The sequence below is a fragment of the Electrona antarctica genome (assembly GCF_951216825.1).
Source record: "Electrona antarctica genome assembly, chromosome: 16".
In the NCBI taxonomy this organism is placed as follows: domain Eukaryota; kingdom Metazoa; phylum Chordata; class Actinopteri; order Myctophiformes; family Myctophidae; genus Electrona; species Electrona antarctica.
The window spans coordinates 40,079,981-40,092,822 of record NC_136797.1 but is presented as its reverse complement, the minus strand read 5'-3'; the positions used below and the strand labels follow the sequence as shown (position 1 = coordinate 40,092,822).

The following is a 12,842-nucleotide window of genomic DNA, read 5'->3' as shown; positions in this document are numbered from 1 at the left end:
TTTATAGTGTTCCAGTTCCAGTTTTGTCTCCTCCTGTTTTGTTTTTTGTCGTTTCATCACATTCAAATCCACTTGTTTATCCTGTGTCTTCTCTCTCTCTCTCGTGATTGAATGAAATTGGTGTCCTGTCCTGAAAATGTCATAATTGCATTGCTACAGAACGTTAAAGGTTACTTTAGTAACCACGGTTGTATATATAAATTGAACGAAATACCTTTCGTTTATGGGTAGGTTTCCTTCAAAACCTAGCTGCAGAACATTATTTTATGTACTCCCAGGACAGAAAATTCTAGAATTTTCGCTGTCCTGGGCTCTAAGGGTGACGTAGGAAGCCACGCCTATCCCGTATAGATACCTGCGTGGCTACGTCAGCCCTCATTCGGAACTTTTCTTCTGCTTTAGAGAACAGAAGGGCGTTCCACGAAAGGTATTTCGTTCAATTTATATATACAACCGTGGTTACTAAAGTAACCTTTAACGTTGTATTATATAGAAATTTCACGAAATACCTTTCGTTTATGGGACTTTATGAACTCCCGTGACCTGAACTTCCAGTGGGTCCCAGGTAAACCTTTTGGGAGGGGCTCGGACCCTTTTGGGTCCAGAACCTAGTCCTTGTGGAGGGCAGGAGGCAGCGCTATGCTGCCCTGATGCCTTACTGAGCAGCGGCCCCCAAGACCGCGTGCGCTAGCGAAGGCGCTGCCACATCTAGGTTATAGTATGTGGCGAAAGTCGAGGGTGTAGACCAGCTTGCTGCTGTGCAGACTTCCTGAATGGAGACACCCTTGTAGAGTGCCCAGGAAGCTGCCACACCTCTTGTGGAGTGGGCCCTCAGGGCTTGAGGGGAATCCACGCCTTGGCTAGTGTAGGCCAGACGGATGGCTTCCACTATCCAGTTAGAGATAGTGACCTTCGTGACGGGCTTTCCTTTGGTCCTGGCACCCCAGGACACAAAGAGTTGGCTTCCTTGTCTGAAGGGAGCCAGTCTATCCGCGTATATGCGTAAAGCTCTGACTGGGCAGAGGCAATTAAGCCTGCTGTCTTCGTCAGAGGAGAACGGCGGGGGATGGAAAGCCTGTAGGTTCACTGGCACACACACTGAGAGAGCATTTTTGGGAATGAAGGCGGGGTTTGCCTTTAGGGTGACCTTGGTCGACCCCTCATCGAACCTCATGCAGTCTGGAGAGATCGAGAGCGCATGTAGGTCGCTGACCCTTTTTGCTGTCGTGAGTGCGATCAGGAGAGCCACCTTCAGGGTTAGGAGCTTGAGGCTCACGGTTTGTAGTGGTTCAAAGGGTGCTGTAGCCAGCGCCTTTAGAACCAGGGACAAATCCCACGAGGGAACGAGGGATCTGCATGTCCTATGTTCCCTGCGTACACCCTTCATGAATTGTTTTACCAGCGGGTGCTTCCACACCGTCTGGTTATCAAAGCCTGGGTGGCAGGCAGAGATTGCCGCCAAATGGACCTTGACTGAGGAGAGGCCTAGACCGTTGTCTAGGAGCTCCTGCAGGAATGACAGGACGTCGATCACTGAGGCCTGGTAGGGGACTGTTTGGTCTGGTCTTCGTGAGCACCAATGCTCGAAGACGCGCCAGGCTGTGTCGTAACGGTCCCTTGTTGACTGGGCTCTGCCTTTCTGAATCGTTTCGATTACGTTCGGAGGTAGACCCACGGCAGTCAACATCACCCTTTGACGGGCCAGACCCATAGGTCTAGGTCCTGGGGGTGAGGGTGGAAGATCTCCCCCCTCGCTTGAGAGAGGAGATCCGCTCGAAGGGGAATTCTCCACGGCTGGTCGTAGAGGAGAGGGGTTATTTCCGACCTCCAGACCCCCCACGACGGGGCTATTAGGAGCACCTTCAGACCCTGAGTCCTCACTCTGTCCAGAGTGGGGCTGATGAGGGATAGCGGGGGAAAGGCGTAGAGAAGGGTTTTGGGCCATTGGTGTGACAGAGCGTCTAGCCCCAACGTTGATGGTCCCCTGATTGCGAAGAAGAGGGGACACTTCGTGTTCTCCTCTGTGGCAAAGAGATCCACCTTGGATTTCCCAAACCTGCTCCAGACCTGGGCCACTGCATGAGGGTGTAGTGACCAGTCTGAGTAGCGGAGAGGTCCTCTGGACAGCAGGTCTGCCCCTGTGTTCAGAAGACCTGGGACGTGACACGCTACTATTGAGAGGACGCGTGTGTTGCACCACAGGATCAGTTTCTGAGCCAGTTGATGAAGACGAGGGGACCTGAGTCCACCTTGTCTGTTGATGTAGCACATGGCCGTGGTGTTGTCTGTCCTGACTAGGACATGGCAACCCAGGATGCGCTGCTCGAAGTATTTCAGGGCGAGGAAGACTGCCATGAGCTCTAAGTAATTTATGTGAAGGGCACGTAGTGGCCCCAACCATAAACCTCTGGCTGTGAGTCCTTCCATCGTGGCTCCCCAGCCTGTCATGCTGGCGTCTGTAGTGATGACTTTCCTGATCAGAGGCTTTCCCATGGGGACGCCCTCTGAGAGGGTTTTCCTGTCTGACCACCATTGAAGGGCTAGTATGCATTGTGATGTTACTGTTACCTTCTGGTGCCGACGGTGCATTGGTACATGTAGAGAGCCTATCCATCGTTGGAAAGGTCTCATATGTAGCCTTGCTAGGCGGATTAAATAGACCGCAGAGGCCATTAACCCCGCCATCCGGAGGCATGCATGAAAAGGAATCGAGCGTCCCCTTTTGAATGACGCCACGCACTGCAGTGTTGCGTCTATTCTCTCTTGGCTCAGGCGGGCCGTGTAAGAGATTGAGTTCAGTGTTATGCCTATAAAGTCTATTGACTGTGTTGGCATAAGCATGCTCTTCTCGTGGTTTATTATAAACCCAAGCGAGTCGAGGTGGCTGAGCACACGATGTGTGTGCGACAGTGCTTCTCGTGGAGAGTCTGCAAGTAGGATCCAGTCGTCTACGTATGTAGCGAGACGGATCCCTTGCTGTCGGAGCGGAGCGATAGCTGCCGCGGTGCACTTTATGAAGACTCTGGGACTCAGTGACATTCCGAAGGGAAGGACTGTGTACTCGTACACTTTTCCTCTGAACCCGAAGCGCAGAAATTTTCTGTGCGGCGGGTAAATCGGAATGTGGAAATATGCGTCTTGCAGGTCTATCGACGTAAACCAGTCCCCTTCGCGAATTAGGCGTAGGAGGACTGGTGGAGTAAGCATTTTGAATCGCAGCTTTTTTAAGTGACGATTCAATGCCCTCAGGTCTAGAATGGGACGGAGTCCGCCCCCCTTTTTCTTTACCAAGAAATAGCGGGAGTAAAAACCGTTCATTGATTGGTCGAGGGCCACCTCTGTGATGGCGCCTTTCTGCATTAATGAATTGATTTCCTCTTGCAGAATGGCGGCCTTTTGCCCGCTCGCTTCTGAGAAAATAATTTTCCTGGAAGTGGGCGGTTTGGAGGCGAACTGTAGCCTGTATCCTGTCTGAATTGTACGGATTATCCACGGGGAAGCCCCGGATATCCGCCATTGTGACAGATGACGTGACAAAGGGTTCCCTGTGCTTGTCAGCGTGGTGCATGGCCTGCCTAGGGGAAGACTTACTTTGTGTGAAAAAGCTGTCACAGTGTGGGTTATCTTTCCCACTGGGCCTATGCCCTTCAGAGTTGGTTTTATTGTTTTTTGTGTTTTTTGTTTTTTTGTTTTCTTTATTGAACAACGTGGAAAAACATACACATGTGAATTGCACATAACAATTTTCGGGGTCTGTACAACGGTGCTCACAGCACTGTGTACAGGCCCCCTTAAGCGCTTCAGCGCAGGCTCTGAGGTGAGATCTGTGATCCCCACCTCTGGCCTTGAACTCTGAGTGTGGTGGGGAAGATGACCCGGCCCGGGCAGGTCATTTGCGCTTCCCCTGGCCTCGGCCTCTGGGAGCGCTCCTGGCCTTGTAGGGCGGCGGAGAGGTGCGGCGGTCTGCTCTGCCTCGGCCTGCAGGCTGTCGCTGTCTATCTCCGCTCCGGTCCTGGGACCTGGGTTTGTCATCGGTCTTGGCCTTCCAGGGTGCCTTCTTAGCCTTGGGGCGGCCTACCGGGGCGGCCTGGTTGGCCAGCGGTTCGAGCGCCTTCATCGTCTTGGTGGAGGACTCGAGCTGTTGGATGGTCTCTGACATCTTGGCCAGAGCGTCCTTAAACATACTGTCTGGGTGGATATTTCCAGCCACAAACTCTTTCTTTGTCTCCAGGGAGATGGCGCTGGTCTGATCGACCCAACGCCATCTCTCCTGGAGGATGGAACATGCCATTGCCTTGGCGTTGTGGAGAGTGGAGTCCCTCTGGAGGGTGGCCATCTCGTGATTCAGGCGGCGTAACTCGGCCAGGTCTTCTGGCAGTTCCGCTAGCTGGACTTTAATGGACTTCTGTCCCATCTCAATGAGGAGGCTCTTCATGGAACCCAGGAGAAGTGCTCCTGCATTGAGGGCCTTCGCCACGAATGACATGTGTGCATACTGCCACTTGTTCAGTTTTGAGGCTTCCCTCACGCTGCTGGACAGGAGCTGCGGTTCCTTTACGTGGTGATCCACTCTAGGAGCTGCAGGGTTGGCCAGGTAGGCCGCTATAGCCTTGTCCATAGCTGGCATGAAGTCTATGGCGAGGGTTTGTTTATCTGGTATGTCGTTGGGCCCCTTGGCGCTGGCCTTGGGAAAATCCACCTTCAGGAGGGGTTCGTCCCAGGCGTGCATCATGGCCTCCTCGAAGCCCTGTGCCATAGGGAGCTTCTGTCTTCTAGGTGCAGGGGGGGGGGCGGACTCATCAGTCCTGCCTTCCCATGGTAGTACCTTGACAGTTGACTTAGGCCATGTGTGGTTACAACGTGCACTAGCCTTCCTGTATATCTCGTAAATATTGGAGTCATCCATGGGGGGTACAGGAGGCGGGGGGACAGGAGCCCTGGCTTGCTGGTGCTCCTGTATGTCCATGGCATCCAGGTCGTCGAAGGGGCGACGAGTGGTGCTGACGTAGTCCCCGGGGGAGAGGTCATCATGGCCATCTCGCTCGTCCGCGTAGGCCTCGTCCAGGACGTGGTAGTCCTGGAGTTGCTCCTGGAAGGAAGGGAGCTCGTCATCACGAAGCTCCCCTTCCTCCCTGGTAGTCCAATGCTCCCCACCGGGAGACATTGCGCGGTCTGGGGAAGGGTCCAGGCGGTCCACCATATAGCTGGGTGCAACGGCAGGCTGTCTGCGTCTAGCTGTATGTCTGGGTGGGCACTCAATGGTGGCCTGCACGACGTGTTGTCGAGCACGTGGAGCTGGGGAAGAGCGGCGCGGTGCGAAGGTATCCCTTGGCCTCGCGCCATGAGCCTCGTAATCAGTGGCCTCGTGAGCCCTGGTTGCAGAGGCTGAAGTAGCGTACCTGTCTCGGCTAGCGCCGGCAGGTGCTGCTCTTGAAGAAGAGGCTCCGGTTGGGGCTCTGTTGCCCGAGTAGTCGAGCCTCGGTCTCGGGGTAGCTCGTTGTCCCTCTCCGGTGACGCGGGGCCAAAGCCCCTTTGGCGGGACTTGTATGCGAGCTCGTCGCGGGGGAGGAGTGGGGCTCCTCTCTCGGAGTCCGTGGGCGGCAAAGTTGTCATAATACCTTTGGACACGTCCGAGCCTGTTGTTTAGGACGTCGTCGTCCATTTTCTCACAATGGAGGCAAACGGGACCGATTTCCTCCATGGACTCACGGGTGTGGGTGAGGCCGAGACAATACATGCACTCGTCATGCCCGTCTTTGCCCGACATCGTGTTCCCGCATCCCCAGGTGGAGCACGTCTTTTGTTTGGGGCCTTCTTGACAGTCGGCGGGCACCGGCTGTCCTCGATGGCGTCTTTCCCCGGGCTGGGTCTCCCTCGTCAGCGACATGGTTGCTTGTAGAGAGAGGAGTCCGAGTGCTTAACAGCCACAGGTTTATCTTCCTCGTGGCGTGTAATAGTAGACCACAGGCGTATCTGCCTAGTAGCGCTAAGCTAACTATGGATAGCTTTAAGCTAACAAACGCTAGCTTTAGCGAGAGAGAAAAAGAGGCGCGAGCTGTTTTTTCGACAAGCTAGCGTAGCAACAAGTTGCCTAGAACTCACTTGTGTCGAAGTTCGGCTTTTTTTCTCGAGAAGTATCCTTCTGTTTGCTTCGAGAGTGTGCCAGAGATCTCACGGTCCTAAAGAATTAATCTCTCGGCCGAGTTTGCGAGATATATTACCCTGCACACACTGGAATGTTAAAGTTCGTTCTCGCAGCTTAGCAGAAGAAAAGTTGAAATGAGGGCTGACGTAGCCACGCAGGTATCTATACGGGATAGGCGTGGCTTCCTACGTCACCCTTAGAGCCCAGGACAGCGAAAATTCTAGAATTTTCTGTCCTGGGAGTACATAAAATAATGTTCTGCAGCTAGGTTTTGAAGGAAACCTACCCATAAACGAAAGGTATTTCGTGAAATTTCTATATAATACAACTATGTTTCTATGTTTGTATTGAGTGAGTATCATCATGACCCTTGGTCTCCAGAAGCACAGGGGTTCCCAAACTTTTCAGGTCGAGACCCAAAAGAGAGATTAGATTGTTGCCCGGGACCCAACCAGTGAAAATAACAGGTCTACAAGCGAACAACGCAGCGCCGCATTGCGAGCTTATCGATCGGCTATTTTCACCACTTCTTAATTATTATTTATTTCTTTATTTATGGAATTTCTTTGTGTTTTGTTTGGTTTCAATTATTTAACGTTTCATTTAAAATGAATAAATTGACACCGGTTGCAGGACATGCGTATCAAAGACAGCTCAAAACGAATGGAGTTTGATCGCACATTCAAAATGACTCACTCCAATCAGTTTTTTATTAAACCTAGACCCCATGTGGGCCTTCATTCTGAAGAAGAGTGTATATGGGTGGAAACCTAAAAATCAGATCCGTCTGAAGTGAGTGGTGCTGTACTGTACTGTACTGTACTGTACTGTACTGTACTGTACTGTACTGTACCTCCTCCCTGGTGTGTGCGTGCGGCTGCTACTGCTGCAGAACAGTGCCATCCAGCGGTATTGGCGTGGTACTTCCGTGCTCACATACACACAAAGTCACATAATAGGAGTGGCTAGCACCACTCAAAAACACTTATGGGAGCATGTCAGTCATTTGTCAGTAGACTCCACTTGTTTTGTTAGCTGTGTACCCACATTTCTTTTAAATGTTTTTTGTGGTTTTCGCCTTTTATTTTATATTTTTTATGGAGGGACAGACAGTAGGCTGACAGGAAATGGGGGGGAAGACATGCAGTAAAGGCCGTCGGGATCGGGAGTCGAACCCGCAGCACACTGCCAGACTGGATTACCAGCCAAGGTCTGGCAGGCTTTCTATTCCTGAAAAGTTACTGGTGATACCTAAAAGCTGCGGCTTTAGGTAGGCGGGCTCAAAACGGTCAAACGCCATGGAGCTTATAAGCAGGAAGCGACAGAGTCACAACACTTTGTGGAGTTCTATCCCACAACATCAACAATGGATGTAAACAACAGATAATGTTTTTGTGCGATTGAAGAAGAGATCTAGCATTTGACCGGCCATGCGGGTAAAACACTGAGAAATGCTCAAAATGGATTTATTTATTTATTTATTTTTTTGCAAATTTCCAGTGATCAATGGATTATTGTCATCATATTACATTACATGAAACGAGTTGGAACTCTCCTTTAATTTGTCCTAACGTGTTAACGATGATGTGTTTTCTAGATATCTCAGAGATCGAGTCGTACCGCTCCTACTCGCCGGGGGACGAACGGCGGGCTCATCATTCTGACCTGTCTTCCCATTCCTCCAACGAGAGGCTCAGAGACAAGCCCAGGTAAGCCGTAGCACCACCTTACAGCCACCCAAAATTGATATACATGTTTGGCCGCGGAGCCCCATCAGAAAATGTGTTGTTCCAGAGACCCCCCAGAAACAACGATTAGAGTAAAAAAAGATATCAAGATTTTAGAATAAATGGCAGATCTACAAGCTCATAGCGTGGTGACGCACTCTGAGCTTGTAGATCTGCTACAAGTGGGGTTCCCGGACTTTGAGAATTGATGATCTACACTACAGCAAGCTAGGGCTTCTCACAGTGGGTGCCGTGACGCAGAAATACCGTGATCATATTTGGAATTCATCAGTGTCACTTCAGTTTAAAACACTGCTTAGCAAAACGGACCTTAGGTAAACTGGTTCGTTCTTTTAAAGCCTACAGTACACCAAGTCACAACAAGACGTACTGTACATATGTAAACCTTTATGTGCCATTAATATGACAAAAGGTGCTATAATGTACTGTAACAGTATTATAATTTATTTTTGTATTATTATAAATGTTATTCTCTGGTATGATATACATGTTTAGCCGCGGAGCTAAACATGTTATTCTCTGGTATATTCGGTATCGGCTAACACAGAAATTGTGGTATCGGGATCGGATCGGAAACGAAAAAAGTGTATCGGGACATCCCTAATCACCATACATGGCGTCCAAAATGCCGCAGCACGCTTGGTCTTCAACCAGCCAAAATTCTCACACGTCTCCCCCCTTCTCCGCTCGCTCCATTGGCTCCCGGTCGCTGCCCGCACAGAATACAAAACTCTGATGCTGGCATTCAAAGCAACCAAAGGCATGGCCCCCCCATATCTCACAAGTATGATCGTACCCTACAAACCCTCCCGCGCACTCAGATCAGCCAACGCAGGGAAGCTGGAGGTACCTTCACTAAAAACGCCGGGACAACGCTCCACACGTCCCAAACTCTTCTCCCTTCTGGCTCCAAAACTATGGAATGCACTTCCCATTGCAGTCAGAACTGCAGCCTCACTCCCAATCTTCCGCCGTAGTCTGAAAACCCACCTCTTCAGACTCCACCATGGCCCGTAGCACTTGCCCTAGCCTAGCCCCTTAGATAGCACATTATGTAGACTTAGATAGTATTTTAAACAGACTTATAGCTTGTTATGTAGACAGCTCTAGAATTGCACTTTATGTAGTCATAGCACTTTATAGTACACATGTATAATATATTATATAGTATAGTATGTATAGTTTACATAGATACTCCACTGTTACGTTCTTAGTTTACGCATGATTCATGATAACTACTTTTTATACATGTGATGTATGCCATGCTTTTTGTTATTGCTTAATGTAAATCGCTCTGGATTAAGAGCGTCTGCTAAATGCCTAAATTGTAAATTGTAAATTGTTGAACAATACGATACATGGACAATATTGGTTCATTATGACGATATGATTCAATGATTTAAAGTCAATACAGTAACATGTGTAAACAGTGATTCTCTGGCAAATACATTACAGACATTACATTTGAACACATATGGACAAACCTGTACACTACAGTACCTTGACATGAACACAGAGAATACACACATTTATTTAAGTGTAGCAATATGATATGGAAAAGTAATTATACCCCTTTTTATTTATGCTGATATACGATTCTTTTTTTAAATGTTTTTTATGTTACTATTATCGTTACACTTTCTCAAAGTGGGGTTAGGGCACCCCCAAACTGTCCTTGAGGGGTTTCACAGTGGGGTTAGTGCACCCCCAAACTGTCCTTGAGGGGTTTCACAGTGGGGTTAGGGCACCCCCAAACTGTCCACAACAAAATACATACTGTAGGATAAACAGCAACTAGTACAGTTGTTGTTAGTTAGTTGTAGTTGAAAATAGAAGGAGAGGTCGCACAGCTCGTAGTCACGATGCCAAAAATACTGTTTATTGAGTTACCAACGTTTCGGCAAACAAATCGCCTTCTTCAGGTTATGAAGTTAGTTGTAGTTGCAAAGGGTTAAATACTGCAGCTTCAAAATTCGTAGGCACTCGGGTGGCCTCGGTGGTGGTGGGCAGGGACTGGGTTCGAATACACCTTGGTGCAACCGGCTTTGAAAAATCAATTTGTATAACGACTAAATTGGCGAGGAAAAAGAGGACATAATTGGCTACTATTAAATAAATCACACCTGTGTGAACTGAGCGGTTGACTGCTAGCGGTGCCAGCTGTTCGTACTCCAGACAGCCAGACAGATACACGCGGCCAGTCATTGGAGCGGTTAGGCACTGCTCAAAAAGAAGAAAAAAAAACATTCACACAAATCTTTTTTTTTTTCCACAAATCATTCCTGGCACAATAATTTTCATATGGGGGTCTGTGGCCAAATAAATATTAATTTGGGTGTCTTGTCATTCAAATGTTTTGTACTTTCAGGAGAGGACACATTTAGTCTATAGACAACAGAAAAGTGTGCATAGTTGAGCCCTAGCACCCTCTGGTGGACAAATGTGCCAGACAGCCTGTGATAAATACACAGACATCAGACATTACAAGACATTCACACTCAACGCTTGAGCCAGCCAATAACAGAGCTGTACTACTAGGCTATTTCTTCCTAAATGTGTATCTGTGAGGTATATTTATCTCAAGTAAGACAAACAACACAAGAAGATACATAAAGTCAGTTCAAAGTCAAATCTGACTTTTGGATCATGTAGCATCTTTGCAGATGGTGATCTACCAAATAAAAAAGGTTTGAATCTGTCAGTTCGTTTAATTAGCTATAACACTATTCTGTTTCAAGAACGTTTTCTAAAGCAATGCAATAATGTTGCACTATAGTATTTAATTGGCCCCACTATAATGGAACCTACTTAAATAATGTTATTAGGTAGGACAAATGACCATTAACCATTATGAGCACTACTCATTCTAGTGCTGTTGTAATGTTAACAGGGACGACCCACCCAGCAGGCTGGCTAAAATGGGCGCCATGCCAACGCCATTCCGAATTCCAGAAAGAGCTGTCGAAGACCCGCCCCCCGTTGTGGCAGATAGGGAGGAGCCTCGTCCAGAAACGCCCCCAGGTATGTGAATGAAAGCACAGCAATAACGTGGCAAAATGTTTCCATAACTATAAGGATATTTATGATATCCTTAAGGTTGTTTGTACTTTTTGAGGAGTTCATTCCAAAAATATATCTGATACAACAGGTCGTTTCGAGGAAGCAATCTGATTGGTTGAAATAGACATCTAGCCGTGCTTAAACGAGCATGATGGAACGCCTAATCAAAACATAAAAAGTAGCTGTGCTCTCCCAGTTGCTCTCCCAGAGCAGAGCTGTTTGTGTGGCTAGGCTAGGCGTTTTCATGGGACATTTTCAGTCGCACTGGCTACAGCTGTCATTAAAAAATATGTTTTTTTTTTTATCGAATATCTTTGTTATAATGAAATTGAGTTGACGTGTTTTGTTTTTTTGAGTGGTGTAGCTACTCCGAGGACCATCAATGTGTGTACCCTCACTATGTATGTATGCATGTATGTCTGTTTAAACTTTAGGGTACCTTGTCTGTTTAAGGTACCAACAGGTGACAAAGTGGCTTAAACACTAGTATACCATGAAACAAGGCCAGGTGTGCCTTGGAATTTTGGAGACGATGTAGGCGATGGGGGCGTGTTCTCTCCTCCACGTCATCAGCACCCATACTCTAGGTGGGGTTAGCGAAAGGGCCTTTCTGTGTGGAGTTTGCATGTTCTCCCCGTGTCCCCTAGGGTAGGTATAGGTACCCTCACAAAAACATGCAGTAATCCCGGTGTCCATTTCTCTCCCTAGGTTGGCAGAGGGAGTGTAGCGCCCAGGATTACATTAGATCATTGACACTGGGCGAAAAAATGGATTGCAAAACCGTGGGATTAAGTAAACGAATGATCTCCTAATTGGCTATACTAGTACTTTGTGTGCAATCATTTCCCATTACAGATGCAAATTCTATACCCTGGACAAATACTATATATTTGAACCACTTTCAACCTGCTGTTATTATAGGCACAAATATTAGATATTTTTCCAGACAAATTGACAAATCGGCAGATCAATAAGCTCACAGCGTGACATTTGGGTGATATAAATACAGCCGCTATTTTTCTATGAATACAGGTGTGCCTTGAGATCTTGACTACTCCTATAGGCCTATCTCACAGCCCGCTTTCCACGCCCACTTCCGGTAAATAGTGGTGTCATTTAACATTAGCATTTACACGTTTTTTTCGTCTATGGAGTGACGTCACGCTATCACCACTAGCTCCGAAAGGGGGCGTATTAAGGGGGCGGGGAAATTCTGTGAGATAGGCTTATTGTGTACATTGGTTTTCAAACCACAAAAGGTGCAGTCGGTGTTGTTTCTCTGTGAATATCGTGTGTCCGAGTGAGACACGCACACGAAGCGTACATTTTGTATGAAGCCAGACAGTGATGAGACTTTGGCCGCTGACCAAAGTGTAGTTTCCCTGGTGGTGTTTTTTCTCCGTGAATAACCCATTCAGGCCTGACGTCGAAATTAAAAATCATGACAATTTTCGGAACGATTTGAGGCACATTTTAACGATTTTTCAAAAATAGCAGACCTACAAGTTCATAGCGCGCCACTCGGTGGCGCGCTATGAGCTTGTAGATCTGCTATTTTTCAATAGCTAAATTATAACATAATGTTTAAAACACCAAAAGGGGTTCCCGCCCAAAATGGGTTAATGGTTAATGTGGTTAAACGCTAACGTGACATGGATGCGTTCCAGGTCTCAATGGAATAAGAGAGAGAGACAGAGATAATCCAAGTGCGTCCGTGGTGTTGTTGCTTTCCCTTGTTCGATGCGATACAGAAAAGGGCTCTTTTAGTTTCACTTTCAACAGCGTGACAGAATACTGCTTGTAGGAAAACCCTGCTGTGATTGCCCAGTAGTCGCACACCCACCCAGCTGGGTTGAAGACACAGGTGACGTATCCCCATCAGAAAGCAC

General features: G+C 48.0%; 2 protein-coding genes across 4 annotated transcripts in view; one reads left to right on the top strand and one right to left on the bottom strand.

Annotated features, from left to right (window-relative positions):
- LOC306940117 (serine/threonine-protein kinase NIM1-like) overlaps nucleotides 1-12,842 on the bottom strand; it is an 805,056-nt gene that overhangs the window by 237,812 nt on the left and 554,402 nt on the right. The gene's annotated exons all lie outside the window — the stretch shown is intronic.
- The window catches only part of tjp2a (tight junction protein 2a (zona occludens 2)), a 75,045-nt gene that overhangs the window by 38,675 nt on the left and 23,528 nt on the right, over nucleotides 1-12,842 (top strand). For all 3 annotated transcript variants that reach the window (XM_079525093.1, XM_079525092.1, XM_079525091.1), the window contains 2 exons: nucleotides 7,743-7,854; nucleotides 10,784-10,914. In XM_079525093.1, coding sequence (XP_079381219.1) covers nucleotides 7,743-7,854; nucleotides 10,784-10,914 — 243 coding nt within the window. The remainder of the gene's footprint in view (nucleotides 1-7,742; nucleotides 7,855-10,783; nucleotides 10,915-12,842) is intronic.